This window comes from Geotrypetes seraphini, chromosome 4 (assembly GCF_902459505.1).
Source record: "Geotrypetes seraphini chromosome 4, aGeoSer1.1, whole genome shotgun sequence".
Classification (NCBI taxonomy): domain Eukaryota; kingdom Metazoa; phylum Chordata; class Amphibia; order Gymnophiona; family Dermophiidae; genus Geotrypetes; species Geotrypetes seraphini.
The window spans coordinates 195,230,237-195,242,584 of NC_047087.1; the positions used below are offsets into that span (position 1 = coordinate 195,230,237).

Below are 12,348 nucleotides of genomic sequence, written 5' to 3' on the forward strand. Positions count from 1 at the left end.
TGCATGGGGCATAGGGAGAGAGACATAAAGGGGACATGCCATAGGGATGGTATATGGACACAGGTGGGGGCAATGCCAGATACATAGGGGAGATATTAGAAATGGGGAAAATAGGAACACAGAAGCGAGATGGTTTGTGGGGATGGGACAGGGGCCGAGCTCGCAGGCTCCAACAGCTTGCACAAATTACATTGTAACGTGCCACGAAAATAAGAGGGAGGGAGGTAGATAGATAAGCCACGTGAGAGGAGCTGAAGGGTGGTAGAAAGGAACAGATGGTGAAGGAGGGAGGGAAGGGTGGTGGTAGAAAGGAATAGAATAGACATTGAAAGAGGGTAGAGAGAAACAGACCCTGAAGGTAAATGTGGAAGACAGAGTGGGGAGAAGACGCTGGAAGGGAAGAAGACAGATGCCAGACTATGGGGGAGCGGAGGGAAGAAGATGGGTGCTAGACCAATTGGGGGGGGGTGAAGGGAGAGACACAGTAACAGCAAATGGAAGACGCAGAGAGAAGACACACAGTGGATGGAAGGAATTGAATGAGAAGATGTGGAAAGCAGAAACTAGACAACAAAGGTAGAAAAAAAAATTATATTTATTTATTTATTTTTTGCTTTAGGATAAAGTAATATATTAGTTGTGTTGATAAAAATTTATAAACAAAGCCCTGCCAGCTGAACATCTCTTTTTCTAGTTCAGCAGCCAGAACTTTGATTTATAAGAAAGGATTAAGCTAAATATTGCAGTACTAAGGCTTATATGCATGCTGCGGGGACGGTGACGGGGATGGCGGTGAAGGGGACGGTTCATAGACAACGGCGCGAAAGACAAAAGCGCGCGCCGACAATTGAGTGCAGCGCGCGCCGCCGCACCGCTCTAAATTACAGTTTTTAGGTGCTCCAACGGGGGGTTTTGTTGGGGAACCCCCCCGGTTTACTTAATAGACATCGCGCCGGCGTTATGGGGAGTTTGGGGGGCGGCCATGAACCCTTTCTCTTAGCCCCAGGTATTCAGTGCTGGTGCCCGGACATGGCCTGGCAAATCTAGCCAATGATAGTCAGCATTTTACGCTGAACACTGCAGTATGTTAAGCTCCTAATTTTCCATCCCTGCTGCCACCCACTCTTTGCCTGTTTAGGATTTAGTGAAATTCTAAGCATAAATTTAGGCTCTCAGCCCTTGCACATTTTCACAGAGTAAGGATTTAGGAACTGAAAAAGCTTTGAAAAACTGACCCCCAACATGTCCTGCTCATATCACAGTCCAATTGACAGATATAAGTTACTGAAGCTAGCTAAGCCTGCCTTGTCCTTCACCAGGAGCCTGTAATATCTCTTCCAACACATGACTTTACAACCCCACCAGCTCATATGCAATTAAAAATACTACAACTTTGGTGTAACCTACTGGCTTTGCAACAAGGAGGGTGACAGAAAATTTCATCTAGGACAGTGTATCGCAAACTGTGTGCTGCGGCGCACTAGTGCGCCGCCCGAGATTCCAGGTGTGCCGCGAGACACCAGGGAAGAGGCGTCGGCTGATTAGGCAGTCAGCTGTTGCCAGCACCTCTCCTTCTCTCCAGCACCCCCTAATGGCGGCTCAGGGCCTCATCCGAGGGCCTTCATGCATGCGTGGACATCGATTTGATGACATCACGCATGTTCGCAATATCATCGTGTCGGCATCCATGCACTTCCGGATGCCTTGAGCAGGTTTAGCGTGCTGCGGCTTGGCAAAGTTTGCAAGACACTGATCTAGGACAAGGAGACATTTGCACTGTATCTGTGCTTCTGCAGAGAACAGGAACTGTTAACACAACATATACATTAAGGAAAGGAGATAGAAAAGGAGGAGGAGGAGAATGGAACAAACCACTTACTGCGTCAAACACTTCATCCATTTCTGTCTCATCAACAGGTTCTCAGACTTTTGGCACAGTTCACAGGTTTGTTGGTGGTAATGAGAGAAGTCCTCTGAACCTTCTGGCTGTCTCGGGCTCTAAAGAAAGAAAACTAGTAAGGAAAGGGGTCTCAACAAACAGAGCTCTGGGCTTGAGAATGGCAGTACATTAGCAATGTGGAGCTAGAGGCAGTGTATGATGAACTGCTGGCATAAATGCCCTCTAGGTTCCCTCAGGTCTATAAATTTTGATCCAGCCCTTCCAGCTGGCACCCAGAGCCTCAGACTCGTACAAGCGCTGCTGGAAGATGGACTGTAAGAATGACGATAAGAAGAGAGTCTGAGGAAAGTCCCTAAAATACCGGCACTACTGGAAATGACAGCAGAAACACGTGACCACAGGCAGCCTGGTCTGGCCTAGCCTGCCCGAGCAGGGAGGGAAAACCCTGGCAGACAGCAGGAAGAGAGGACTGTACTGAGATTGGTGAGGAGGAGGGAACAGATCTCGGAGCCCAGGAGGAAATGACAGCTGCACGGAAAGACATTGCTGAGTCAGGCTGGGATGTTCCAGGGAAGAAAGCCAGAAAGACAAACAGAAAGAGAAAGAGGTGGGAAGAGTTGAATGCTTTTCAGAGAGCGCTCACAACTCTCTTTGTTTACAAGGAGAGGCTGTGAACAAGAAGCAGGACCCTAAAACACAAGCCGATCCTATTCTCTGCTTCTATGTAGAGAAAGCACAGCAGTTGATTGCAACACATCTTACACTAAAGCAGTGGTCTCAAACACGCGGCCCGGGGGCCACATGCGGCCCGCCAGGTACTATTTTGAGGCCCTCGGCATGTTTATCATAATCACAAAAGTAAACTAAAACAGTTTCTTGATCATATGTCTCTTTAGCTATAAATGACAATATTATTATTAAGACTTAGCCAAAAGGAAAGATTTATAAACTATAAAGAGTTTTACCTCATGCAAATCGTCATTTCTTTAATAAGACATGAACTATTTTTTCTGAGGCCCTCCAAATACCTACAAATCCAAAATGTGGCCCTGCAAAGGGTTTGAGTTTGAGACCACTGCACTAAAGGTACTAGTCCCCTGATATTCAGCAGTTGGTGTTCAGTGTTGTTTTAAATGGTGATCGTCGCCGGCTAGATTAGCTCCTGATATACAGTGACAGGCCATATCCATTTTGTGGCCTGGCTACCTGGAGCTTATGCAGAGCCAGTCAATATTCAGCTGGAGCTGCATATTATTTATTTATTTAAAACTTTTTTTTTTATATCGTTTACGAAAAACTACACAGTTTACATCAATTAAAACATACATAAGATAAAAACAAACCATATCATGAAATCCACATAATAAAACAATTTTGTCTCTTTAAGTGTCAACTAATAAATCACTAGAGTACAATAGCAAACATGGTAAAACAGATTTTTTTTTTTCTTCAAAAACCGACTAATAAATCACAAAAGTGCAGTAACTGCTGATTTCTCAACTGCTTCTTAAATTGAAACCGGTTTACACACGGTTGCAATTGGCCTCCAGGACATTTCACATTTTGACACCAGCAATACAGAAAGTCATCGCTCTAGCTTCTGCATAATTTCCCTACACTATTGGAATTAATAGCTTTTGATTTTCGGATCGTAAAGGCTTATAAAGTGCCACAACTTGCCGAAAGTACCATGGTATTTGATGGTAAATAGTCTGGTGGACCACAGAAACAACTTTATGTTGCACCCGAAATACAACTGGTAACCAATGTAATTGCTTCAGAACTGGCATAATATGTGCCATCCTGTCAACTCCCATTAATAACCTTGCTGCGGCATTTTGTACCAATTGTACACTCTCTCTTTTGTTTCTGAAATTCCAAGATAGAGAGCGTTACAATAGTCTTAACTAGACAGAACCATCTCCTACACAACAGTCTGAAAATCAAAAGGCAAAATCAACGATTTCAAGCGATAGAGTATATGAAGTTGGTTAAAATATGCCTTAACAGTCTTAACTATTTGCAGCTTCATAGTCAGGCCTGAATCCAAAACAACCCCCAGAACAGTCATTTCTCGTCCAGTCTTCTATCTTTAACATGTTATAGTCTATTCTGGCTCTTTGATCTCTCTCATCCTATACCGCGAGGATTAAAAAGTTTCCTTCGCCGAGCAATTTTAGTAGGTCTGAAGGTTATATTATCTCTTTGGATAGGACCATTGAGTTCTGAGTATGGTCACTGGCAATTGCGTATGATTCATTTATTGAATCTGGAAAATATGCGATTGTCTGAGGTAATGGCGGAATAGAAATCCCTAATGTAATGTAATGTAATGTAATACTAAACAGGGACGGGTGCTGCTTACAATCTGGCAACCCTTTTTTGGACACTCCCCATACTTGTAGTCATGTATTCCTTGGTCATCTCTAATATATGTATATATATATATATACACACAGTGGAACCTTGGTTTACGAGCATAATTCGTTCCAGATCTCTGAGAGTCTCAGAGAGCGTGAGAACCAGAAGGCCTTGGGAACTTGGGCATACGCAGATGCTCAAGGCCCCGGCAAGAGGCAGGAACTTCTTTCAATGGCACCGGCACGTCCTGTGGGCTGCATACCGGTGCCAGATGGGGATAAGGTTGAATGCTATTCAGGCAGGGGAGGTACCGGTTCGCGAGGGGGACGTTCGCGAGCAGGGGGGAGCGATGCCGGTTCTCGGGGGGGTGCTTGCAAATCGAGTCAAAGCTCGGTTTGTGAGACAAGATTTGTGAGAATGTTTTGCTCGTCTTGCAAAACTCTCGCAAACCGCATTATTCGCAAACCAAGGTTTGACTGAATATATATATATTTTATTTATTTATTCTTTTGAATTGAAATCTTGGTTATTTTTTTAGTTATTCTTTAGTATTGTAGTCCTGAGATGGGTGGGATGGGAGGGGGAGGTTTTGGTTGGGTGGGATTGTTTCTTGTACAATTGTTTTTATCTATTTGTGTTGATTCTGAGACTTATTTCATTGAATGGCTCTTGCTTTGTTTATTTTATATGACTGTAAATTATATTTGAAAAGTTAATAAAAATAATTTAAAGTAACATGTTATGATTTAGGGACTGTTACAGATCCATCCCCCACTTACGTACTGGGAAGAAGAATGGCAATGTGAAGTGTGGCAATTGCCAATGGTGTACTAAGACAATTGAATGAAGTAAATGGAAACTTACGGGCTGGGAGATCCTTATAAAATCAAGAACACATACAACATGCAAATCTCATAATGTGGTTTACACTATCATATGTCCGTGTGGATTGGCTTATGTGGGAAGAACTGGTCGACCAGTATGTATCAGACTCAATGAACATAAATGCAGAATTTCAAATGGCGTTTTACAGGTACCACTACTCCAACACTGGCAAGATCCCGCACATACAGTGGATGACATCCAATGGAAAGTTATAGGCCAAATAAAGGAGGGTGGGAGGGAGGTCATTAAGAAACGAACACTAAATTTCTGTGAACAGAGATGGATCTTTACACTTAATACAGTAGCACCATTTGGCTTAAATCAAGAAATTGAATGAATGTCATTGATTTGAGCTCCTGATTCACTTTTGGCAATAATGACGTAAGCACAGAGAGAGTTTTAAATAGTGAACAAAAATGCCGCAGCCATCTTGCTAAGAAATGATCTGATTGGGATGGTGCGGAAACCAATTATTGTCCTAACAAAATAGTAGGGATAATATTTACCCTCATATTTTGAGAGTAGAGTTTGATATTTTTTTAAGAAAAGACTACAGGAATAACATATATCTACTTTATGTTGTAGGGGACTTTCCTTGAAAAAGCCGTAAGGCAAAACATGGGTTCTACTGCACAGGGGGATGGGAGGGAGGGGAGGGAGGCAGGCTGGCTTCGGGGGATGGGGTTGGGACAAAGTCTGGAAGGCAGTGAGGGGGACATAGGAAGGAGGCACTGGGAGCACTAAGGACACGGGAAGGAGGCACTGGGGGCACTAAGGACATGGGAAGGAGGCACCGGGGGCACTAAGAACACAGGACGGAGGCACTGGGGGCACTAAGGACATGAGAAGGAGACACTGGGGCACTAAGGGCATAGGAAGGGGTGCTAAGGATAGGAGGCACTGGGGGCACTAAGGACATAGGGGGCACTAAAGACACAGGACAGAGGCACTGGGGGCACTAAGAACATGGGAAGGAGGCACTGGGGGCACTAAGGACATGGGAAGGAGGTACCGGGGGCACTAAGGACATAGGACGGAGGCACTGGGGGCACTAAGGACATGAAAAGGAGACACTGGGGCACTAAGGATGTAGGAAGGGGTACTAAGGATATGGGCAGGAGGCACTGGGGGCACTAAGGACATGAAAAGGAGACACTGGGGCACTAAGGATGTAGGAAGGGGTACTAAGGATATGGGCAGGAGTCACCGGGAGCACTAAGGACACAGGATGGAGGCACTGGGGGCACTAAGGACATGAGAAGGAGACACTGGGGCACTAAGGACATAGTAACATAGAAACACAGAACATAGAAGATGACGGCAGAAAAGGGCTACAGCCCATCAAATCTGCCCACTCTGCTTACCCACCCCCTGTCTATGCCCTAATGACCCAATTTCCTTATCTTGACCCTCGTAGGGATCCCACATGGGTATCCCATTTATTCTTAAAGTCTGGCACGGTGTCTGCCTCGATCACCTGCACTGGAAGCTTGTTCCAATGATCAACCACTCTCTCTGTGAAGAAATACTTTCTGGTGTCGCCATGAAATTTTCCGCCCCTGAGTTTGAGCGGGTGCCCTCTTGTGGCCGAGGGTCCCTTGAGAAAGAAAATATCATCTTCCACTTCGACACGTCCCGTGAGGTACTTAAATGTTTCGATCATGTCTCCCCTCTTCCTACGTTCCTCAAGAGTGTAGAGCTGCAATTTGTTCAGTCTCTCTTCGTACGAGAGACCCTTGAGCCCCGAGATCATCCTGGTGGCCGTCCGTTGAACCGATTCAATTCTGCGCACATCTTTACTGTAATGTGGCCTCCAGAATTGCACACAGTACTCCAGATGAGGTCTCACCATGGCCCTGTACAACGGCATTATGACTTCAGGCTTTCGGCTGACGAAACTTCTATTGATACAACCCAATATCTGCCTTGCCTTAGATGAAGCCTTCTCCACTTAATTGGCAGTTTTCATGTCTGCACTGATGATTACTCCTAAATCTCGTTCTGCTGAAGTCCTAGTTAAAGTTTCTCCGTTCAAGAAGTACGTCCTGCATGGATTTCCGCTTCCGAGGTGCATGACCTTACATTTCTTAGCATTGAAGCCTAGCTGCCAGGTTGAGGACCAACTTTCCAATGTAAGCAGGTCCTGCGCCATATAATTCTGTAAACTGCATTCACTTACTATATTACATAGTTTGGCGTCATCGGCGAATAGTGTTATTTTACCTTGAAGCCCTTGAGTCAGATCCCCTATGAATATGTTGAAAAGGAGTGGACCCAGGACCGAGCCCTGCGGCACTCCACTGGTCACCTCCGATGTTTTAGAGAGGGTACCATTAACCACCACCCTCTGAAGTCTGCCACTCAGCCAATCATTGACCCATGCAGTTAGTGTCTCTCTTAACCCCATCGATTCCATCTTGCTTAGCAGCCTGCGGTGTGGAACACTGTCAAAAGCTTTCCTGAAGTCCAGGTACACGACGTCCAAAGACTCTCCCAAGTCCAACTTTCTTGTTACCCAGTCAAAGAAGCTGATGAGATTGGATTGGCAGGACCTACCCTTGGTGAATCCATGCTGACTGGGATCCCGAAGATTCCCTTCATTCAAGATCGTGTCCAATTTGCTTTTAATTAGTGTTTCCATGAGTTTGCACACTATTGATGTGAGACTCACCGGTCTATAATTCGCAGCCTCTGCCCTGCAACCCTTTTTATGCAGAGGAACGACATTAGCTAATTTCCAGTCCAGGGGAACTTTCCCCTTACTTAGGGAGAGATTGAATAGCTCAGCCAACGGTTTTGCCAGGACATCGCTCAATTCTCTGAGCATTCTTGGGTGCAAATTGTCTGGTCCCATGGCTTTGTTCACCTTGAGTCTTGCCAGTTCACTGTAAACTTCACCTGGTGTGAACTCAAAATTCTGAAACGGGTCTTCTGTGCTTTGTGTTGCCTTCAACTGGGGACCGTGTCCCGGTGCCTCACAGGTGAAGACTGAGCAGAAGTATTCATTCAGTAGTTCGGCTTTATCGGAATCTGCTTCCACGTAACTTCCGTCCGGTCTTCTAAGGCGTACTATCCCGCCTGTGTTCCTTTTTCTGTCACTAATATACCTGAAGAAGGATTTGTCCCCCTTTTTAATGTTTTTTGCCAGAATTTCTTCCACTCGAAGTTTTGCCTCCCTAACTGTGTGGGACACTATGGACATAGTAAGGGGGCCACGGAGAGACAGGCAGGCATGGCGCAACAGAGAAATACAGGCAGGCAGGGGGCCAGGGAGAGACAAAGACAGAAAGAATGACAGACAGACAGCGTCCAAGGAGAGAAAGACAAAGAAAAAAACCAGACAGACAGACATCTACTCTAGCACCCGTTAATGTAACGGGCTTAAACACTAGTAAGTTATAAGTATTCGATTAGAACACGGAGCACAAAGTAAAATACAAATTTGTTTTTTAAATAAAGCAGGTCTGATGACAATGCCAGTGCCGATATTGTTGCTTAGCTAAAGAAAACACGTGGAGGGGCATAATCGAAAGGGACATCTAAGTCCGTTTGCGTCTAAGTCACAAGTCATCCAAAGTAAAAAACAGCCTAGGACACATTTTCGAAAAATATGTCCAAAATTTTTTTTGTTTTGAAAATCGTCTAATTATATGTCTCTGATCGTCCAAGCCACTAAATCGTCCATCTTTATATCACATTTCCGTCCAACTTTTCGTCCAAGTCAAAAATGCCAAGAACAAGCCTGTTGGACATGGGAGGAGTCTGCAAAGTGATAGACTGAACACCCAGACATGGCACCTAAATAGTGGGGTACCTTACAAGGGCACTGCTGTGAACGTCACAAAAAGGTTCCTCGATGATATATTTTGCATATGGACTTCAACTGAGGAAGAGCTGACATTATTCATAGAGGAGCTGAATAGGTTAGATAATAACATCAAGTTTACAGCCACAATAAAACATCGGGAGATTCCGTTTTTGGATATTTTGGTTAAGAAGGGGACTACTCATCTTCAAACCTCTTTGTACAGAAAAGAGACTGACCACAACAGCCTCTTGCGTTTTCATAGTTTCCATCCTGAGAACCTGAAAAAAAGCTTACCCATTAGCCAGTTTTTGAGACTAAGAAGGATTTGCCACTCTTTAGATGATTTCCGTTCTCAAGCTAAACGGATGAAAATTAGATTCTATCAACGTGGCTACCCTTATGCCACAGTTAAACAAGCTTATAAAAGAGCTAAATATGCTCACAGAGAGTGGTTGCTGCAGGATATCAGTAGGGATGATAATTCCCTTGACACGGTGGCCTTTGTTCAAGAGTTCTCTACCCTTGCCCACCGGGTTTCAAAAATTGTGAAGAAGCACTGGCATATCCCCAGGTTGGTCATTCCCACTCTAGATGATCAGCCGTTATGCTCTTATCGAAGAAGAAGAAACCTGGGTGAAATGTTAAATCACCACAAACTTCAGGAGAGAGCTTCATTCGTGAGTGGGAATCACCTTCCAAGCGGTCAATGCCAGTGGTGTGCGTATACCATCTCGGGGGAATGCTGGACTCATCCTAGTACAGGGGTTATATATAAGACTAAATATAACACCACTTGTAACTCTGATAACGTGATTTACGTGATTCAGTGTCCCTGTCCCAAGTTGTATGTGGGCAGAACAACTCGTCCCATACGGGTCCGTTTGACCGAGCATAAATCCAGAGTGCACACACATACTGAATCTTCTCCGCTGGTCCGTCATTGGACTAGCTGCAGTCATACTCTTAAAGATCTTAAATGGCGTGTTATGGACCGTATTATTGTAGGGTGGGAGGGTGGGAACACTGTCCGGAGGCTTAACCGTTGTGAGCTCCGGTGGATGTTCATATTAGACTCGATGTCCCCTAAAGGGCTAAATGAATCATCGGACTGGTTAGCCCAAGCTGACCTTTAAGTTGGGCTTTAGTATCTCAATGCTTGTCCTTTTAATAGTTTAAGATGTTGGTCTCTGTTTCAAATAGGTTCTTATCCCTTTAAATTTTGTGAGGTAATGTAGTTTGTTTCCCCGGAAATGTCGTCATTTGGGAGGGGTATTTAAATCTCAGAGTCAGTACGCCGCGGCTTGCCTTTCTAAGCCGGTTGGCAGTACGCTGTGCATGTTCACTAAAAATGTAAGTAACGTATAATAAAGGGAGGGTTTGGGTTGTCCTAAAAAAATGTTTTTGGTTTAGTTGGAGGCCTTAACCCTAATGGTTTGTTTCTTGGTATTTCAGCTTCCCCATGTCGCCTTGACAAAGACATCCGAAACGCGTTGGCGTTCAGGGGAATGACCTTAAAGCTAAAACGCTGAAAGCTAAGTAACCTTAAATAAGTTTAAAGGACATGAAATGATAAGATAATTATCAATGAAAGAAAAAATAATTTATAAATAAATAAGTAAGAAAGAAAAAACGGAGGAGGAGGTTCCGTGGGGCAAATGAAGAATCTCTCCCTTCAAACTAAGTTGTTTGTCGGGTTGTCTGATACCCCATACGGTCCTCAATAATGATATACTTCATGAGTAGTTGAACTAGATTGCTGTGACTCTATGACTCTGTGATTCTTTGGTGTGTACGATTTTTGGGATTATTTATTAGAAGACATTTTTGATTGATTTAGGCTTTCCTATGACAGGTTGCCAGGTGATAATGGTCTGGAGGCTGAATTTTAAAGGTGCGATTAATATTTTTATGGGGGTGGGGGGGGTCGGTGATCACTGACGTAGTGTGTGGGGGTCTGTTTTATGTGTTTGCAGTGCTTACCTGGTGACTTTAGGTGTTTTTTTGTGATTAAGTCACAACGATCCTGGGCTGTATAACTTTCGGTTATACATGCTGTACGACTAAGTCTAAGCCGACCCACGTCCTACCCAACTCCTGCCCTCGACACTCCTCCTGAAACACCTCATTTAGCTTTGGTCGTTCAGCGGCATTATGAAGGCCTAGGTCGTTTAGAAATACATCCAAAACCCGTTTTTATTATCAGCACTTGGACGTTTTGGGGAAATGTTCGTCCAAGTGCCGACTTAGGCCGGTTTTTGGATGTTTTCCTCTTTTGATTATGAGCCCCTTGGCTAACAACTGGAACTTCTGAAGACTTTGTGAAATGACACTTAAATAAGTTTGTGTTATAAAAGATATATGATACTGTTGGTTCATCAGCATATTGTCAGCATGAAACCTGAAATTCTTCAAATTCTTTTCCCAATGATGCTACAAAAATATTTAACATATGACCATTATGCGAGACCCAGATGAATATCGGGCCACAACCCACATAAAATAAAAGTGCCCCTATCCCTCTCAGTGTTCTCCCCAGAAATTTTTTCCAGCCGGGTGGGGAGGGATGAGGAAATATGGTGGTGGGGAAAATTAAGGGCTCCTTTTACTAAGCTGCAATAGCGTTTTTAGTGCATGCAGAATTGCCGCGCTACACGGCTAGAACTAACGCCAGCTCAATGCTGGCGTTAGCATCTAGTACGCACGGCAATTCTGTGCGAGCTAAAAACGCGGTAAAACCGCTATCGCAGCTTAGAAAAAGGAGCCCTAAATGTGTACTATTTGTATTAGTTAATTATTATTAGTTATTTTCCAATGCTCAATTTGACTGCCTTTCTTAAGGTTTGACACTTGTTCCATAATTTTTTATTAAATTTAAGAAGTAACCAATTCTAGAAGTGAATAATTAGATATTTGCCCTCTTTCAAATGGTATAGAGCAGCGTCTCTCAAACTTTTTTAACTCCGGCACACTAAACGGAGCAAATGTTTTTTGTGGCACACTAAATGCAGCAAATGTTTTTCATGGCTGGAAAAAATTTCTGGGGAGAACACTGTTGCCGTTAGTTTTCAAGGTCCAATCACGTCAAAGAATGATTCTTATCTAGGCAATTGTATAATAAAAAGAATGGATAAGATAACATGAGAAGTGAAATTGTCATGAATCAGAGGGATACATACCCTGTATGTCCTAAAAGCAGGCTTGTGGATTAGATATAAACTATGAAGGCAGTGGTATACCTAGCATATGTGACACCCGAGGCCCATCATTTTTTGACACCCCCCATCTGTATGAAAAACATGCACACAAGGGTGTACCTAGGAAAAGGCAGCATCTTACATACTGCAGTGAGCAGTACATCAATACACCCATTGTAAAACTAAACAAGCCAGACTAG

The 12,348-nt window shown here is 44.0% G+C and overlaps 1 protein-coding gene across 2 annotated transcripts in view; it reads right to left on the reverse strand.

Moving 5' to 3' along the window:
* Positions 1-12,348, reverse strand: part of NFKB2 (nuclear factor kappa B subunit 2) — a 122,563-nt gene that overhangs the window by 67,252 nt on the left and 42,963 nt on the right. Inside the window, exon 2 of one of the 2 annotated variants that reach the window (XM_033941033.1) lies at positions 1,880-1,998. The exons of the other annotated variant lie outside the window; for it this stretch is intronic. Within the exon in view, the coding sequence (XP_033796924.1) occupies positions 1,880-1,900 (21 nt within the window). The 5' untranslated portion in view covers positions 1,901-1,998. The remainder of the gene's footprint in view (positions 1-1,879; positions 1,999-12,348) is intronic. 2 annotated transcript variants of the gene reach the window in all.